The sequence below is a fragment of the Rhinatrema bivittatum genome, chromosome 2, assembly GCF_901001135.1.
Source record: "Rhinatrema bivittatum chromosome 2, aRhiBiv1.1, whole genome shotgun sequence".
NCBI lineage: Eukaryota > Metazoa > Chordata > Amphibia > Gymnophiona > Rhinatrematidae > Rhinatrema > Rhinatrema bivittatum.
In genome coordinates, this window is record NC_042616.1 from 313,592,794 (window position 1) to 313,613,198 (window position 20,405).

The 20,405-nt window shown below is 46.0% G+C and overlaps 1 protein-coding gene across 2 annotated transcripts in view; it reads right to left on the bottom strand.

Moving 5' to 3' along the window:
• SPATA48 (spermatogenesis associated 48) overlaps positions 1 to 20,405 on the bottom strand; it is a 198,287-nt gene that overhangs the window by 76,065 nt on the left and 101,817 nt on the right. For both annotated transcript variants that reach the window (XM_029589752.1, XM_029589751.1), the window contains exon 5: positions 13,925 to 13,992. In XM_029589752.1, the coding sequence (XP_029445612.1) occupies positions 13,925 to 13,992 (68 nt within the window). The remainder of the gene's footprint in view (positions 1 to 13,924; positions 13,993 to 20,405) is intronic.

Here is a 20,405-nt window from a genome sequence, read left to right on the forward strand (position 1 = left end):
TGTAAGACATTGGTAAGTTAAATGTAAGACAGGCTAAAAGAGAATTTGAAAAGAAGTGGGCCATAGAGGCAAAAACTCACAATAAAAACATTTTAAAATATATCCGAAGCAGAAAGCTTGCGATGGAGTCAGTTGAACCGTTGGATGATTGAAGGGCTAAAAGAGCACTTAGAGAAGATAAGGTCATCACGGAAAGATTAAACAATTTCTTTGCTTCGGTGTTTACTGATGAGGATGTTGTAGAGATTCCTGTTCCAGCAAAGGTTTTCATGGTTGATGATTCAGATCAACTGAACCAAATCACAGTGAACCTGGAAGATGTGGTATGCCTGATTGACAAACTGAAGAGTATACCATCTGGACCAGATGGTATACACCCCAGGGTTCTGAAAGAACTAAAAAATGAAATTTAAAGCTAGATTTGGAGCCCCCTAGAGGAAGGGTATACCCACTTTCTCTCTCAGAGACTGAGGCCATGTCAGCCTATATTGAAGAAAATTTACAAAAAGGATTTATCCGGCCTTCCAAGTCACCTTCCGGAGCCGGATTCTTTTTTGTTGGCAAGAAGGATGGATGTCTTCATCCATGTATAGACTACAGAGGACTTAATGAAATTACTATAAAGGACCGATACCCTTTAGTTAAGTATGGATTCAGATTACATCTATTGGGAAATCTGCTAATTCGCCTCTTAGTTTACTTCTCAGGATCTGCTACAAAAGAAACTCCCCTCCCTCTTGGAGGACAGTGCATGTGAACTTTTTCCCCCATGGAAAAAATGGCAGGGTTTTTATTCAAAGTACTTCCTGATCACAAAGAAAACGGAACTCTATCCCATTCTAGATCCGAGGGCTTTGAACAAATTCCTGGTAAAGAAAAAGTTCAAAATGGTTTCCCTCATCACCTTAATCTCTTCTCTAGAAAAAAAACGGGACTGGCTATACTCCCTAAATCTAGAGATGCCTATATCCACATAGAAACATTCCCAGATGTTACGCGGAGTGGTGGACCCCTGAGCCACGATGAGGTTGGTACCACCTATAGAAGGGAGGCCCCTATAGGTCCTTGTCGATGGGAGACAGATGCAGATGAAGATGGAGACCCAAGCAGACCTTCACCTGTACCAGCCCTCGTTCCCCGCAGGTTGAGGCCTTGGGTACCGGGGCCAGCAGGACTTACATGCGGGTCTCCAGAAGAAGACATCCTTGAAGGCAGAAGGCGGAAGCAAAGTCAGACATACCAGAGGTCAGGGACAGCAGCAGGCAGGAGAATCCAGGAATAGGCCAGAGGTTGGTGCTGGCGGGTAGCAAGAAGAGACAGTGAGCAGGCAGGTGGTCAGGACAGGCGGCAGACAACGCAGAATCCAGGGACGAACCAGGGCAAGAACCAGAAGAGCAAACTGAGGGAATGAGGAGCTGGAACAGGAGAGGGAGCAGGAGCTCAGAACCAGGAGCAGGAACAGCAGCAGGAACACACGGAGCAGGAGCAGGAACACACGGACCTACCAGCAACTCTGAAGTAGAGTGGGATCTCTTGCTGAGGCAAGGAAGGAGCAGCATGGCTGGGCTTAAATAAAGCCCCAGCCCACGTCATCAAAAGGGGACTCCAGCAGCCTCCCTGTCTTTGACCCTTTAAACCGGGGAAAGGCACACGCACGCATGCCTAGGGGGCCCAGTAGGGAAGACAGCGTCAGGCGCACTGGCTCCCTGCCACGTGGTCAAGTCCTGTGGCCGTCAGGGAGAAGGAGCCAGCAAGGTATGAGTCCCACAGCAGCGGGAAGAGAGGGAGGCCGGCTGCAGAAGTTTGCGCCAGAGACTGCAACAGTACCCCCTCCTCTACATTTATTTATATTTAGCGTTTTTCTATTTATTTAGCGTTTTTCTATACCGGCATTCATGATTAGAAACCACATCATGCCGGTTTACATAAAACAAGGGGTGAGAACAAGAAACGAAAAACAAGTGCAAGGAGAACAAAAGTTACATTACAACAGGGTCTTAAAACTGGGAAGAGAAATTAGAATAAGAGAGACGAACGAAAGGGATTAAAATATTTACATTATTTACATTATGATATGAAATCTATTGTATAGTTTGCTGTCTCTTGTAAAATTACTATCATTTAGATCGGGTCTGGGAAGGCTTGTTTAAATAGCCAAGTCTTAAGCCTTTTTCTAAAAGTCGGTAGGCATGGTTTTTGTCTCGGCTCCGGAGGGATAGAGTTCCATAATGAAGGGCCGGCTGTGGAAAAGGCTCGGTCTCTGAAAGTTAGGTAGTGAGTGGTTTTGGTTTGGGGGACATGGAGTGATCCTTTGTAGGCTTCTCTGATGGGCCTGGTGGAAGTGTGTTGTCTGAGAGGAATTTGTAAATCGAGCGTTGTTTGGTGATGTATGGCCTTGTGGATAATAGTGATGGATTTGTGGATGATTCTGAAGTGTATAGGCAACCAGTGCAGGTTCTTGAGAATGGGTGAGATGTGATCTCTTCTCCTGGTGTTGGTCAGAATTCTCGCAGCTGTGTTCTGGAGCATCTGAAGGGGTTTGATGGAAGCGGAAGGAAGACCAAGTAGGATAGAGTTGCAGTAGTCTATCTTAGAAAAGATAACTGCTTGAAGTACCGTTCTGAAGTCTCTAACGTGCAGGAGCGGTTTGATTCTTTTAAGTACTTGGAGTTTGTAGAATCCATCTTTAGTAGTTTGTTTGATGAACGATTTTAAGTTGAGATGGTTGTCGATAATTATTCCTAAGTCCCTTGTTTGGGTGGTAGGTGGGTTGGTTGGAAGACTCAGAAGTGGGTTACTATTGTCAGGTGAGATGATCAGAAGTTCCGTCTTAGCCGAATTTAATATCAAGTTTAAATTCGATAAGAGGAGATTGATTTCTTTAAGACAGAGTTCCCAGAATTCAAGAGTTTGGCAATGTTTTCATTGATAGGGATCAGGATCTGCACGTCGTCCGCGTATAGGAAGTGGATTAGTTTCAGGCGGGTTAGTAGTTGACAGAGCGGAAGGAGGTAAATATTAAAGAGTGTGGGTGAGAGGGAGGAGCCCTGAGGAACTCCTAAAGATGAGGAATGTCGGGAAGATTCCTTGTTGTGGATCTTTACCTTATATCCTCTGTTGCTGAGGAATGAGTTGAACCATGATAGGGCAGTTCCTGATATTCCTATGTTCGACAGTTGGTTGAGGAGGGTCGAATGGTTGACAGTATCAAACGCAGCCGAAAGGTCTAGAAGGATGAGTAAGAAGGATTGGCCTTTGTCTAGTCCCATGATGATGTTGTCAGTCAGGGATATGAGTAGAGTTTCCGTGCTTGATGCTTTACGGAATCCATATTGAGAGGGGTAAAGTATTTTGTGGTCTTCAATGTAGTTGGAGAGTTGAGTATTGACCAGCTTTTCCATTATCTTGGCAATAAAAGGAAGGTTTGAAATCGGGCGAAAGTTGTTGGGGTCTTTATGGTCAAGATTGGGTTTCTTTAAGAGTGGTTTTAGAGAAGCTAGTTTAAGATCTTCTGGGAAAATTCCCTGGGATAATGAGCAGTTTATGATATCTGCCAGGGTTTTGGAGATTGTTTCCGGTATAAGATCTCTTTCCAGAAGAGTTTGGTTTTGGAGATTGTTTCCGGTATATACATCTCTTTCCAGAAGGGTTGAGTTTCCTGGGATGTGTGCTGTGGAAGTGTTTGTGCAGGTCCTCCTCCAAGATGTTGGAAGTGGGTTCCCAGGTGTTGTCCTCGGGGCCGAAGCCCCCACCAGGAAATCAGGTATTCCCATATTTTGTGTCATCGTCTGACATCCAGGATTTCCTTTACCTGATAAATCTGATCTTCATCAGACAATAAGTTTTGGGGATTCAGGGGCTTCCAATGAGGCCATGACAGGACTAGAGACTTGAGCAAGGAGACATGAAAGCTGTTATGAATCTTCAACGATGAAGGTAGTCGTAACTGGTAGGTGATGGGTCCGATGTGCCTAATGATTGAGAAAGGCCCAATATAGCAGGGAGCCAGTCTCATAGAGGAAGCTCTGAGTCTGATGTGGCGGGTGCTGAGCTACACTCTGTCCCCCGGGTTGAATAGGGGGGCTGCCTGCCAGTGTTTGTCTGTCATTTCTGTTGCCTTGTGAGCCGCTTCCTGGATCATTTTCTGGGTTCAGACCCAAAGCTCCTGGAGAGCCTGGGTGGTCAGCTGAGCTGCGGGAGAAGGCACTGCGCGTGGTATTGGCAGTGGCAGTGCAGGGTTTTTCCCATACACTATGAGAAATGGCGAGGACCCTGTGGCTGAGCCGAAATGAGAATTGTGTGAAAACCCAGCCCAGGGGAGAAGAGAGACCCAAATGTCCTGGCAATCGTTGACGAAGGAACGGAGGAATGTCTTTAAGGTGCGATTAGTTCTCTCTGCTTGGGCATTCACCTGAGGGTGGTATGCAGTAGTGAAATCCAGCTGAATGTTGAATTTGTGGCATAATGAGCGCCAAAACTTAGCAGTGAATTCCACTCCTTGATCCGAGGTAATATGCTGAGGAAGACTGTGCAGCCGGAATATGTGAGTGGTGAAGAGTCTTGCCAGCTTGGGTGCCGAAGGTAGGCTGGGAAGAGCAGTAAAGTGGGCCATCTTCAAAAAGCGGTCAATGACGACCCAAATGATACAGCAGCCGCTTGAGAGAGGGAAGTCCACCACAAAATCAGTGGATAGGTGGGCCCAAGGTTCCTTGGGGGCTGGCAGCAGCTGTAAAAGCCCCTAAGGTCGTCCGATCATTGGCTTTTGCTTATTGAGGGTGGTGAGAGGAGCAACCAGATGAGAATAGTGTGGAATGAAATGTTGGAAAAAGTTTGCAAATCCCAGGAAGTGCTGCAGGTCCGTAGGCTGGATGGTTGCGGGCCATTTTTGGATGTATGAAACCTTCTCCAGTCCATGTGAAATCCTGAACAGGAAATAATATACCCAGGAAGGGGAGTGATTCGCACTCAAAGAGACATTTCTCAAGTTAGGCATATAGTTTATGATTTCGTAGTCATTGGAGTACTCGCCTGACATCCTGCCGATGAGAAGGAAGATCCTTACATAAGAACATAAGAAATTGCCATGCTGGGTCAGACTGAGGGTCCATCAAGCCCAGCATCCTGTTTCCAACAGAGGCCAAAACCAGGCCACAAGAACCTGACAATTACCCAAACACTAAGAAGAACCCATGCTACTGATGCAATTAATAGCAGTGGCTATTCCCTAAGTATAATTGATTAATAGCCATTAATGGACTTCTCCTCCAAGAACTTATCCAAACCTTTTTTGAACCCAGCTACACTAACTGCACTAACCACATCCTCTGGCAACAAATTCCAGAGCTTTATTGGGCGTTGAGTGAAAAAGAATTTTCTCCGATTAGTCTTAAATGTGCTACTTGCTAACTTCATGGAATGCCCCCTAGTCCTTCTATTATTCGAAAGTGTAAATAACCGAGTCACATCTACTCGTTCAAGACCTCTCATGATCTTAAAGACCTCTATCATATCCCCCCTCAGCCGTCTCTTCTCCAAGCTGAACAGCCCTAACCTCTTCAGCCTTTCCTCATAGGGGAGCTGTTCCATCCCCTTTATCATTTTGGTCACCCTTCTCTGTACCTTCTCCATCGCAAGTATATCTTTTTTGAGATGCGGCGATTCTTGGAGTAGATTAGAATGTTGCTGAAGTATACGACTACGCTTGTAAACAACAAATCCCTGAAGACCTCGTTCATCATGTGTTGGAACACTGCGGGGGTGTTCCAGAGGCCAAAGTGCATGACCAGGTATTCAAAGTGGCCATCTCTGGTGTTGAACGTGGCGGACTTCCAATCATCACCGGGTCGGATTTGGATCAGCTTGTACACATCCTGCAGGTCCAGCTTAGTAAAGATCTTAGCTCCCTGCAGTCTATCCAGGAGCTCTGGGATAACAGGTAGCGGGTACTGATCACTTTTAGTAATGGCATTCAGACCCCAACAGTCGATGCAGGGTCTTAGAGTGCCATCCTTCTTGGCCACAAAGAAGAACCCGGCTCCCGCCAGGGAAGTGGATGGCCAGATGAAGCCTCTCTCCAAATTCTCCTGAATGTATTGTGACATGGCCTTGGTTTCCAGGAGAGACAGAGGGTACACCCGGCCCTGTGGTGGCATGGTACCTTGTAAGAGGTCAATAGTACAATCGAATGGTGGGTGCTCTGGAAGGTTCTCCGCTCTCTTCTTTGAGAAGACGCCCTTGAAGTCGGCATACTGGATCTGAGACCTGAGCCGGGTCCATGGAGTTGGCAATCTGTTATAATCTGGTATGGTTGTGGACCCTGGATCGTAGTGAGAGCTAACTCCACCCACAGCGAGGAGCCCTGTGGGGACTCACTATGATAGGCATGGCCTCAGCTGAGACGGACACAGATGTAAGAGACTTTATTATACTGGAAACGAGGGTATTACCCACAGCATAGAGAGAAAACACAGTCCAGTGTAGTAAGGCTGCTTGATGGTGATATCCCTGGTAGTGGCCCGAAGAGCAGGGTACGCGAGGAAACTCCTCTCTTGATGACACACCTCTCAGGGTAGATCCAGTAGTGGCCTGCAGCACGGGGTATGCCAAGGATCAGCGAGTAGTAGTTCAGAGAGGTACAGGAGGTCAGCAGAGCAGTGTAGATAATGGTACTCACTCCCTAGTGTAGAAAGGTAGCTGGGATGAGCACAGTAGTAGCCTGAGGCATGGGGTACACCGGCGGCTCCGTCAGCAGGGTGGTAGAAGCGAGAATAGCACTCACAAGGCTGAACAGGCAGGATCCCAAACAAGGATAAATGGTTTCTCCAGACAGGAAGGCCCTCTGAGGAGCGGATAGCCAGAACGTAACAAGGCCCCTGAGAAGCGGGTACCTAAGGCATTCTAAGTTCAGGAGTTCAGGAACCAGTTCAGAGTAGTGAAGCAAAGCATCTCCAAAGGAGTGGAATAAGCAGGAAGGAAGTCCTTGCTAACTCGTAGGAAGCATAGGCTGGATGGTATAAATACACATAGCTGGTAACGTCATGTGGAAGGGATGCCCCCCCACCGAAGTTCCCGCCATGACGTGAATAAGAGAGGGCCTGGCGCGAGCGTGCCCTAGGTAATCCCCAATTCAAGATGGCGGTCGGGATCACCCACACCGTCCCGGGGACACAGGGGAAGGCGGTGTTTGCAGGCTGAGACCGCCATGGCCTTGAGAATCACTAGTACAGGGAAAAGAGAGATGAGCAGCAAAGGTCGCAGCCGTCTGCAACCGACGGAAGCAACACTGTGGCTTAAAAGAGATTACCCAGAAGGACCTTTACCCCTTGCCATTAACCTTTGAACTTTTTGACAGGCTCCAGGGGGCCAAGATATTTACCAAATTGGACCTCAGGGGAGCTTACAATTTGGTCAGGATACGCCAGGGCAACGAATAGAAAACTGCATTTAACACCCGCGACGGCCATTTTCAATACCTGGTAATGCCGTTTGGCCTCTGCAACGCTCCAGCGGTGTATCAGAATATAGTGAACGAGATCTTCAGCGACATGCTCTACAGTTGCATTGTGGTCTACCTGGACGACATCCTGGTCTTTTCACAACACCTCCAGAGCCATCACCAGGACGTTACCAACATCCTACAACGCCTAAGGGACAACCAGTAATATGCCAAGCTGGAGAAATGCTCTTTTGACCAGGAGTCAGTCCCTTTTCTAGGCTATGTGCTCTCGAGCCAGGGTTTTCAAATGGACCCACAGAAGACCAAGAGTATTCGCGACTGGCCTCAACCAACGGGCCTTAAGGCGCTTTGAAGATTTCTTGAGTTTACGAACTACTACAGGTAGTTCATCCTTCATAATTTAACACTGACTGTCCCACTCACAGCCATGACTCGTAAGGGAGCCAACCCCTCTCAGTGGTCACCCGAGGCCATGACCGCCTTCCAGGAGCTTAAGGAGGCGTTCCTATGAGAACCATTCTTGCGTCATCCCAATCCCCAACGACCCTTCATTGTCGAAGCAGACACTTCAGACGTCGGTGTTGGTGCGGTACTCAGCCAGCATTCAGCCAATCACACCTTGCACCCGTGCTCCTTCTTCTCCCGACGCTTCTCCCTGGCTGAATGTAATTATGGAATCGGGGACAAGGAATTACTGGTGATTAAACTGGCCTTCGAGGAGTGGCGTCCCTGGCTCGAGGGAGCGCAGCACCAGATCACGGTATATACTGACCACAAGAACCTCGAGTACCTGCACCATGCTCAATGCCTTAATCATAGGCAAGCCCGATGGTCTCTCTTTTATACTTAGTTCAATTTCCTATCTACGATACCGGCCAGTCAACAAGAATGCTCAAACTGATGCACTCTCTCATTCTTTCACCACAGAAGACATTCCGTATATTCCATGGCACATCATTGATCCGACTAAAGTTCTCCTCTCCACCACACTCACAGTGCCATCTGGGAAGACGGTGGTTCCCCGATCACTTCATAGAAAAATCCTCTGCTGGGTGCATGATTCCTTGCTGGCAGGCCACCCGGACAAGCTAGAACTCTTTCCACTCTCCAAAGATTCTATTGGTGGCCAACCATGAAGAAAGCCGCTCAAACGTATGTGGAATCATGTCCCACTTGCGCTCTTCAGAAACCGCCGGCGGGCCGTCCTTGGGGTCTCCTACAACCTTTTCCTGCACCTAGTGAGCCGTGGACACACATATCCACAGATTTCATTGCGGACCTACCTCCTTCCAGTGGCAACAACACCATTTGGGTTACCGTGGACAGATTTTCAAAGATGGCTCACTTTGTGGCGTTACCTGGTCTTCCTTCAGCCCTGGAATTAGCAAACTTGTTCATTCGCCACATCTTTCACCTCCACGGACTCCCGAGACATATACGCTCTGATCAAGGTGTTCAATTTACGGCCAGGTTTTGGAGGTCACTTTGTAAAAAGTTTGATATTGCATTGGACCTAACATCGGCTTATCACCCGTAGGCCAATGGTCAGAGAGGACAAACCGAACCCTGAAACAGTTTCTTCGGGCGTATGGGAACTCTCGGCAGAATGACTGGTCCGACTTACTACCCTGGGCCGACTTTGCCTTAAACTCCCACCAGTCTGCATTTACCGGGTCGTCATTCTTTCAAGTAGTATACAGGCGCCAGGCTCTGCCTCCTCTTCCACTACCTCTGTAGTTTGGTGTGCACACCAAACAACTTCTTCAGCAAGCCGCCCAGAAGTCAAAGAAGTTCTACAATGCCCATCATCGGGCAGCTCCACAGTTTAACCCTGGAGACAAGGTGTGGCTCAGCACTCGCTTTATTTGCTTGAAACTGCCTTCAGCCCACTTCACTCCCAGATACAGCGGGTCTTTTCCTGTACTTCATCAGCTGGGCCTGGTCACTTACAGTCTCCGCCTACCCACATCGCTCAAGATTCATAACGCCTTCCACATCTCACTATTAAAGCCTCTCATCTTGTCAGAGCCCCAACCTCTGGCATCAGAGGAGGACATTATGTATCAGGTACAGGACATCCTGGATGTAAGGAAGCACAGGAAGTGATGAGAATATTTGATCTCTTGGGAAGGATTTGGTCCAGAAGATAATATCTGGGAGCCTGCAGTCAATATCCTTGACAAAGAACTGATCAAGCAGTTCCATGCTTCTCACCCAAGAAAGCCTAAACCCCCGGGGTGGGGCCCTAAGAATGGGGGTATTGTTACGCCTGTCGGTCGCAGATGGCTGCGACCACTGTTGTTCACTTCTTGCCTCACTGCACTGACTCCGTTGGGTAGACTAGAGGCCTCCACCAGCTACGCCGGCCGCCTACCCCTGTTCCCGGGTCTCACTGGACGGCGTGGGAGCTGCCGACCTCCATCTTGCCCTTGGAGTTCCTTAGGTGTGCATGCGCGTTCTCAGGCCAGTCTTAAGCACGTCATGGTGGGAACCTCAGGGGCATCCCCCCCGGATGACGTCATTCATCGTGGACTCTTAAGCCGGCTGGCCCTGTCTGCCTACGACTTGGCAACGAGTTCCCTCATTGCTGAATCCGCTTCGCTCACTACGGACTTCCCGTTCCAGCTCCTGCTTCCTTGGCGTGAGACGTCTCGGATACCTGCTCCTCGGGGGCCCTTTCCTTGTCTCTGGCTATCTGCTCCTCAGAGGGCCTTGTGCCTAGGACCGCTGCCTGCCACATTCCCTGGGGCTTCCTCTGGAACCATTGCTACCTCTACAGTGAGTACTCTGCTTACAGAACATTACCGTATCATCTCTACTGAGGAACCCTCATCGGTGTACCCCGCTCTGCGGACCATTGCCATATCATTTCTACTGAGGAACCCTCATCGGTGTACCCCGCTCTGCGGACCATTGCCATATCATCTCTACAGAGGAATCCTCTTTGGGTATACCCCACTCCACAGACCCCGTGTCACCTCTGTGTGTGTGTGACTTTCCGGTTATACTCCCCGCTCCACGGGCAATGTCACTCTACTTCTCTACAGAGACTCAAGGACGTCTGAGCTGGATCTGACATCAGCGCCCGGTGCTGACACTTCGTGGCTCCACCCCCTGGGGCCATCCTCTCTAGCTCCTTCCATCCTTCCAGTTTACTCTCTCTCTCTGCTCTCTCTCCAGTACTTCTCCCGTGCTTCATCACGTCCAGGATGTCCTGTACCTGATACGTAATGTCCTCCTCTGATGCAGGAAGACCTTGTGAGACTGGAAAAGTGGGCATCGAAATGGCAGATGAAATTTAATGTGGATAAGTGCAAGGTGATGCATATAGGGAAAAATAACCCATGCTATAGTTACACAATGTTAGGTTCCATATTAGGTGCTACCACCCAAGAAAGAGATCTAGGCATTATAGTGGATAACACATTGAAATCATCGGTTCAGTGTGCTGTGGCAGTCAAAAAAGCAAACAGAATGTTGGGAATTATTAGGAAGGAATGGTGAATAAAACGGAAAATGTCATAATACCTCCGTATCGCTCCATGGTGAGACCCCACCTTGAATACTGTGTACAATTCTGGTCGCTGCATCTCAAAAAAGATATAATTGCAATGGAGAAAGTACAGAGAAGGGCGACCAAAATGATAAGGGGAATGGAACAGCTCCCTATGAGGAAAGACTAAAGAGATTAGGACTTTTCAGCTTGGAGAAGAGACGGCTGAGGGGGGATATGATAGAGGTGTTTAAAATCATGAGAGGTCTAGAACGGGTAGATGTGAATCAGTTATTTAGTCTTTTAGATAATAGAAAGACTAGGGGGCACTCCATGAAGTTAGCAAGTGGCACATTTAAAGTTAATCGGAGAAAGTTCTTCACTCAACACACAATTAAACTCTGGAATTTGTTGCCAGAGGATGTGGTTAGTGCAGTTAGTATAGCTGTGTTTAAAAAAGGAGTGGATAAGTTCTTGGAGAAGTCCATTACCTGCTATTAATTAAGTTGCCTTAGAAAATAGCCACTGTTATTACTAGCAACGGTAACATGGAATAGACTTAGTTTTTGGGTACTTGCCAGGTTCTTATGGCCTGGATTGGCCACTGTTGGAAACAGGATGCTGGGCTTGATGGACCCTTGGTCTGACCCAGTATGGCATGTTCTTATGTTCTTACCTGCTGTTCTATGCACCTAGCAGCTGGGACCTCACCTCCCGATGGTGAGGCTCATGGGGCTCCTCCCCATGGGCGGTACCATCTCTCACCTCGCCCAGGGCCCAAATACCCTAACACATCCTTTTTAAGATAAAATTATTGTGCCTTCTCAAGCCTTTATTAGAACTTTTCAACTTTCGTACTGTATTATAATTGCTTATATTATCGAGGATTGATTATTGAAAGTCTCCATTTTCTAGTTTACCCAATTCCACATTACATTTTTTGCAGATTATACAGAACTCTGCTGCACATTTACTTACTGGAATACCAATCTGAGATCATATAACACCTATTCTCAAATTGTTACATTGGCTTCCAGTGCATTGGCTTCCAGTGCATTATTGCATTCAGTTTAAGATAGCTGTAATCCTTCACAATCTTCTTCATAATGTCACCTCACAATAAATACAATCTACCTTAAGAATTCATACTCCCGTTTGCATGTTGAGTTCTTGAACTCAATATCTTTTAGATATTCCCTCTCCATCTTTTTTTCATCTTTGAGCCTACTCAGTGGATCTCTCTATCTAGCCATATCCGACTAACTAAAGACAAAGATGTTTAAACGATTATTAAAAACCTATCTCTTCCATCATACATTTCACAATGTTTTGGCTTCCTGATATAATACTATCATTATATGCATCTCTAAACCAAAATAATTTACATGGTATGATGTCTATTTACCATCTCTTGTAGGCAGTTCATTTGCCATGTTTGTATTTTATCATTTTAACTTTTGTGTAAATATTTTTAAATAAATAAGTCAGTAAATAAATAAATATAGCTGGTTCAGTGGCCATACTGTAAACAAAAGAAAAAAACCTGCTCCGTGTGGCAGCTTGAATCAAAGATCCCCTACCCAAAGTGACACCAGTGCAACCTGCTGGCCCAAGCCCCCCGCCCCCCCAACCCCTTCAAAATAATCAATAAAAAAATGTAAGGGTCTATCCCTCCTTAGTTAAGCAAATATGACAGCAATGCCCCCTCCCTCCCTCCCAACCCCACCTGTACCCTCCCACCTATGTGATACCTTTGAAAAGGCCTTTCTGGCCCTGGGATCATTGGTAGCTTATGCTTCTTGAACTCTCTCAGAGCATGATGCAATCTATGGGATTGCCGTACGAAAATACAGTGATCCGAGAGTCAGAAAGGCCTTTACAAAGTTGGGTGGGAAGGTAAGGGCTGGATCTGGTTGTGGTTTCCCTCATCCAGAAAGGTCTCCCCCCTCTTTTACCACTTCAGAGGTGGCCAACTCTAATGGGGGCAGGAGAGATCAAGCCTCCCTTCTGCACTGTTCTGGGTATCTTCAGAAATAGTATTGGCTGAACACTTCTGACATTTTGCCTCATGCATTTGAGAGAGGGGAGTCATTAGATTCTTCAGGGTGACTACAAGAAGTAGCAGAAGGGAAGGAGAGAAGTGGCTGGAGCAGTGGGCCACTGAGAATGACTCCCAGGGTTGGGGGAGGGAAACAGGGAAACAGGTGTAAGGAAGGGATAAAATCCTCTCCTGCTAACTAGCACGTTCACATTGACACAAAGGATTTCACGGCAGCTAGCATGCATGTTACAGTTTTTTGGGTTAACCACCACGTAAGTACTAAGGCCATGCTATGGAAGGCAGGTTTTAGCATGTCTCTGTAAAATTCATTATGAAGCATGTTAAGTGCGACTTTAATGTGCACATAAAAATGTTATCAAGTTGCACGGTAAAACTTTATTAGCATAAGTTTTGGTGTACAAGTCCATAACAAGCAACACATCCCTTCTATTACAGATAATGAAGCTCTGTGACTCAGGGGGTCTGTGGTATTTTCTTGGCATGACCGAGTTCTGTCCATTTTTATTCAGTGGAATAAACTTTCTGTATTTGCTGACCTTATATGCTGTGCCCCAATTTATCATTTTAAAAATCTATCTAACATTGTGTATATATGTGTCTTAATGCTTTTTTCCTTTCTATAATTATTGTTTTTCACTTCTCTTTTCCTTTCTCATCCTTCCTTTTTTGTTGGATAATATAATGAGAGGAAGATTGTTATATTATTATTATTATTTCCTTTTTCTCTCCTTTTTGGAAAATTTACATTTGCTACTTAAACTCTCATGACTTTTTCTGTGCAAAGTTTTTTTTTCTTTGTATTAATATTTTTAAATTTCATAAATAGATATATAGAAAAAAAATCTCTCTAAGGAAAAATAAAAGGAAAGCATTACGGTTACCGAATATAGTAGTCAAAAGAAAAAGAACTTACAAAGTAATTGGTCTGCCGCCTGAGTGAAAAGGTCTTGTTTGAAATCGATCCCAGATGCCTCCAACAGCCTAGAATCATAAGCAAAATGTTTGAAAAATTGTGAGATGTGAATACGATTTATTTACTTGTTCTTATATTCTGCAATCGGTCAATAAAACATGCATAAACAGTGTATATAGTCCTGCTGTTTCCCTGCCAGAAACTATATAGCATATACCATTTGGTGGGGAAGAAATAGAATAAAAATGTGACTAGGTAGTTCATTCCCTCCCCCACTTGTGGAAGAAAGTATTTGGTAACTTCTTACTAGGTTGTGGATTTCCCATTTCCCTCCCATGGGCAGCATGCCATGGCTGTCCCCTGATTTTCCTGTTGTTTAAGTTTTAATGTCTCCAAGGAGCCTTTTATTTTGGTTGGTAGTTTCTCTCCATCATCCCTATCCTCTTTATATTTTTCTGCTGCTTTATTTGAGCTTGAGTAGCCACTACCTAGGGACTCAGTTCAGTTATTTATTTTTTTGATCTAACATCAATGAGAGAGGTTACTTCACTGAGAAGGAACCTGCGGATCATCAGTATCCAGAGGAGGGATGACGTGCAGTCATCCAGAGGAGAAGGAGGGAGGGGAGAAAAGAGTTGGAATGGACCTTCAACAGGAACCAGGAATATCTGCTGGAAATTTTGTGAGAAGAGGAATAACAGGCGTAATGCTCTGATATTAAAAGGCAGAAGAGGAGAAAAATTAGTGCAATTCAGGTACTGTTAGGAGCACATGACTTCAGAGGAGGAAACTACATGGAGAGGTAGGAGATATGAGACTTTGTATTTGGATACATATTTAAACTGGTGTAAATATTCTTTTTACCAAGCACGAGGGAGGGAAACTCACAAAACAGTCTAAACTTATGGTGAAGGAAAGAAGAGACAATTTGCTTTACCATCTTAAACGTTAAACAAGACTTTGAGAAGTCACAAATTCATTGAGAAGAATTTGTACCACTGAACAGTGAACTAAACTGCTGTAAAGATGTCATAGTTTCCAAGATTACCTTTACTGAGATGTTCAGAAAGTAAGGCTTAGAGTCATCAAATTGCTATAAATATAGCAGAAATAGCACCAGCGATAAAGGAAGGGGCGTGTTTAGGATAATGTGATGGCTATAGCAAAGTAACGCATACAGTGACATTTTATCCCACGCAGTAAAATTTCATTGCATGCAGCGCTGTGTCATCGCATACCGTGTTGCATCATTGCGTAGCACATTATTTTTGCAGGTTATATATACAGCTTTCCTGCAGGGTGTGTCGAAGCGTGTTTTAGAGGAGAGGAGGGTGGTTGCTGTGGTGGTGGTTAGAGATAGTTTCTATTTTCGATTTCTGAGTGTGGTGTCCTGTGCTTTTCTGTGCTTCCTTTTGCGAACCTTTACCTTTGTGTTTTTGTCTCTCTGTGTGTGTGAAAGTGTGTGTTTGTTTGTGAAGATTGGCCATTTGTCTTTTTCTGTGATGGAGTGGAGAAGGTGGTAAGTGGAGGAAGTGGTGAGTGGTGGTGCTGGTGAGTGGAGAAGGTGGTAGAGGTGGGTGGTGGTGGTGGTGGTGAGTGGAGGAGGTGGTGAATGGTGTAGGTGGTGAGTGAAGGAGGTGGTGAGTGGAAGCGTGAAGAAGGTGGAGTGAATAGAACATCAGAGGTATGGGAAAAGAGGAGAGGCATGAGGACAAGAGGGGTTGGAGGGAGGAGAGGAAGAGAGGAGGAGAAGAAGATGAGGGCAGGAGTGTTAGGGGAAGGAAAAGTAGGAGTCGGAGTAGGGACAGGAGCAGGGAGAGGCAGCATGGAAGGGATAGGAGGAGGCGGGTGGGGGAAGGGGATAGGCAGGCAAGCATGGAGAGAGAAGGCAGGCTAGAGGAGGCAGAGGGGAAGGGGATTTGCTAGGCAGGGCCAGCAAGGGGGGGGGGGGGGGAAGGCGAGTGTTGAGTGGAATGGAGAGTGAGGACAGGGAGGACACCTCTCCGGAAGAGGAAGTGGCACCGCCATCTGGCAACCAGGCAGCAGGACGCCTTCAACTCCATGCCATTAAGTTCAGCGCCATGGAGACCGAAATGGTAATAGCAGGAGTCCTGGAAAACTATGCCATGCTGTTTGGCAACCAGGCAGCTAAAACATTAAAGGCAGCCAAGGCCCAGATCTGGAGAAGCCTAGCCCAGAACATCACCAGACAGAGCGGCACCCAAACAAGCGGGGAGCAGGTCACCCACCAGTATAGAGATATACAGGCACAGCTTAAAGCCAAGGTGGCGGCCCAAAACAAACACAGAAGAATGACAGGAGGAGGAACCCCATGTCCCATAGTCCTCACAGAGATGGAGAATCGGCTTATACAAAGGCTGGGACTGAATATATTTGAGGGCATGGATGAGCAGCTGGACACCACAAGAGCTGCAGCCGGTAAGTTCATATCACCAATAAAAAGCAAGGCAGCAACAGGTGTACATATCAGTTGGCATCAGATGCTCACAATAGGGTTGTGAATTGTGTGCCCGATCGTTTTAACGATCACTGACAGGAAGAAAAGGGATAGTGAAGAGAGGAGCAGCTAACCGGCCTCTGGCGCACCTTCCCTGGAACGGGAAGTGGTAGATGAGGCCTATCAGGCAAAGTGTATTTGTATAAGGTTTTGCCGAATCTGGCTGCCACTCAGTGTGCTCTCCTGGGCTCCTGCAGGGAGACATGGGGATCCGGGGGGAGATCAGGATGTACAGCCATTGGGATTCCATGGTATATAGCCAGATTATGGAATACATAGTAGAGCAACACAATCCTTGCAACTTTGGGTGGGGCATACATTAAAGCTCCACCTGTCTTGTCCAAACAGAGAAAATGACTTTTCAGAAGTCCAAAGGTGCGTTCTATGACACAGTGGGTAGCACATAAGGCTTCATTGTACCTTGTCTCTGCTGGTGTGTTGGGAATGGCAATGGGGATCAGAAGCCAGGGCCTGCAACCATACCCTAAATCTCCTGTGCCAATGACAGAACAAATAAATGAATCATAGCATTTTCTCTTGCAGATGTGACTGGCATACCACAGCTCCCAGTAAGACTGTATAAGGTAGCCTGTACCTTTACTGAGCCTTAACGGGTGATTGTGATTGGCATGGCCTAAATGCCTTTTATAATGTTGTTGCCCACCATATGTGCTTGCTAGCTGTAGGCTAAAGGAGTTCATATGTTCATGAGTAATAAATCTGATTTACCTCCCAACACAGCAAAGGCTACTGGTGTGTAGCTGGCTGCCAGCATCGCACAGATACATAAGAGGTGACACTTGTGTTAGCAGCAAAAGTCATATCTCATGCTGTGCATGCAAATGTGGCAGCTGTGCATTCTGTCCTCCATAGAAACCCATTATTAAGCCCACACACAGGGAATATGGCAACCCACAAACATGCACAAGATAATGGGCGTGGCACCGTGTGACAGGCTGTACAGAAACAATGTGCGACTATCTCCCAGATGCATTCGTAAGGGTCCAGACATGATGGTGCTGTGGCGGCAGTGTGGATGGGAGAAGCTAGAGATTAACCAGTGACACTGTAAAATGTTCCAAGGGTATGATAGGAACAGGTCATTTTGGAAAATGTAGACATGTTAAGTGTATAGTGCTTGCTCACTGAACAACCTTTATGTGACATGCATTGTTTTCCCTGACTCATTTTGTCAACCTGTGAAAGATGGAGACAATATAATCAGGTTGTAATTTCAGCAAAGAAATGTTTTTTTTCCCTTGAAACTGGAGCAAGCAAAATACCATCCACAAGCATTTTTTTGGATTGGTGAAGAAAGTTCTAGATGATACTCCAGAGTCATCATCTAAATTAGGTTAGAAATATAAACTGCTCTAAATTTGATGACTTTTTTGTGGATGAATTGCAGAGGATTATCCAATGAATTATTAGATAATATTAATCTTCAATCTGCTCTCATTAAAAGAGACAGAAAATATTCTTGCATTTTCTAAGCCCTTTGGTAATATATTCGATCAATGTGCTGTATAGATAAATAAGGAATGTAAAAGAATTTTAAATGAGACATTGAATAACTTGATAAATGTGTCACTTAAAGTAGTGTTTCCCAAACCTCTCTGGAGGCACATCTACCCAGCTTCGGAATTTCACCTGATTGTCATGGCAGTCCTAATTTTGCTAGCCAGGTGCAGGGATAAACCAAAAAATAGGGAGCAAACAAAGATACTATTTTCCTAAACATTTTAATTTTTCCTTTTAAATTCTCCCAAAAGGTGTTTTCCAGCCAACAAAAATATTTTCAGAACTTATCCATTTTTATCCTTGTCACACAAACCCTAAACCTCTCACGTCATTTATAGGCATTTTTGTTCTCCATTTAAAATCTACTATACTTATATCCCACATAATGCCTGGATCAGAGTGCATGAGTCCCTGTCTGATGTTTATCACCAAGTCTTCTCAACTTTTGAGCATTTTCAGGGGTTTTAACGCCAAATTTGCAGGGTCATTCATCAAAATGCTTTTGGCATTAAGGCCTGTGATAATGCCATAACGCATGCGTTAACGCCATAAAGCACGCAAACGTTATGGTAGCGTGTGGCACAAATGCACATTTTTCAAAGGAGGGATTGGGGAGGGGTTTGGGCGGGATTAATGAGAATGAGGGGCATTATCGCATTGTGCGATAACTTAACGCATGCTAGAAATAACTACACCTTTTTTCCTGGCATTAAGCTGTGCAAAATGCCAAAAACGGCTGTAATGCAATTTACAATAAAGACAGGAGGGCCAGCTAGTAACTCGAGGTGGGGTTTTGGTGGTGGTGTAGGGTTTTGGGGCCAGTTTTACATGCAGAGTGAGACGTATGAACAGCACAGAAGACCTCAGTGACAATTTGACATCATTTGGAGTGAGTAAAATGACACTAAGATGAGATTTCTACAATGCTCTCTTGCCCTAGCATGATGGATTCTCTACCAGGGATCTATAAAGCTAGGGCAAGAAAACCGTGAAGAAATCTCATCTTTCTGTGACTTTCCTCACTCCAAATGATGTCAAATCGTCACTGAGGTCTACTGTGCTGTTCGTACGTCTCACTCTGCAAGTAAAACTGGCCCCAAAACCCTACACCACCACCAAAACCCCACCTCCAGTTACTAGCTGACCCCCCTATTGTGATATAAATAGTTCACTACTATATAGTCTCAGTCTCTCTCTCTCCCTCTCTTTCTCGCTCTCCATATCTCTCTCTCTCTCATAAACTACTTACGCAAAGTAGTTATCCATACAAAATTATAGCATTTTGATGAATCGAGGGGATAACTGGGCTCCAATGGCGCAAATTTCCCCTCAGAGGCAGTGCCCAAGGTCTTGTGACCTGACTACCATATTTGTTTTATTTTAAACTTGCCTAATTTTCCTTATTTTTGATCAAATTCATGGTCCCCTACCAGAGACTACAGGTCCCTCTGATGTCATTGATGACATCAGCAGGATTGTGGCCTAGCCAGCATCATCACGCTGAGGTTTAACAAATGGCCCCTAATCTAATCACTTCTTTTTCAAGAAAACCATGGTGATGCAAAGTTGGAAGACTCACCATTGTGGCCAAGGATGCTGGAGGATCAGGCATGAGCAACAGGGGCTTTATGCTCAGCTGTTCATTCTGCCTGTCTCCTGTCAGCTTTTCCTCCCTTGCAGCACCCTGCCTTCATTTCCGGGCTATCTTTCCCTGCACCATGGCCCTACTGCAACACGGCTTACAGTCGCCACCACTTTGCTGTTGTTTCTCCCTCATCAGCTGCTCCAGGCTTCTCCATCAAGCCTCCCATTTGGGCAGTCTCTTCTCCCTGCTGTGCGGTGCACGGCTCCCTGCTATCACACAGCTGACAGCCATATCAGCTTCTTTCCCCACTTAGCCAATGACTGTGGCCCAGTGCACAGCTCTTCCCCTCACAATTGTGGCCTTCTCTTCGTCGCATACAGCCGGAATTGTGGGTCTCTCCCTTGTGCCGTCCAGACTGCCACTGTTCTAGACTCTCTCTTCAGTGCTGCTCCAGGCCCCATAAACTACTTCAGTTACAAAGGGAACCTGCCAGTAGCCTGTTCCCCCCATGGCTCCACAACAGTCCTTCTCCAGACTCAGACCCTCTTCATTAGGCCTCCAGGCTGCCATAATCCGACACTTGCTCCTGCATGCCTGCATTGCAGCTCAAAGCTCGCACTCTGGGCCTCTTCTCCACATAAGCCCCAAATTCAACCTCGAAATCCAGCCCACATTTTCCAGGCTGCAATCCAGCCCTCTGTTCAGTGTTTCCCAATCCAGGAACATCAATTTCTACAGAATTTCGGGCCTTGAACTACCAATCACTGGCTAGTGCAGGGAAGACTCAGGTGGGCATTTTATATATACATATTATTTTACTTTTGGGCCCTATCTTACACAAAGAAATACTAATCTTA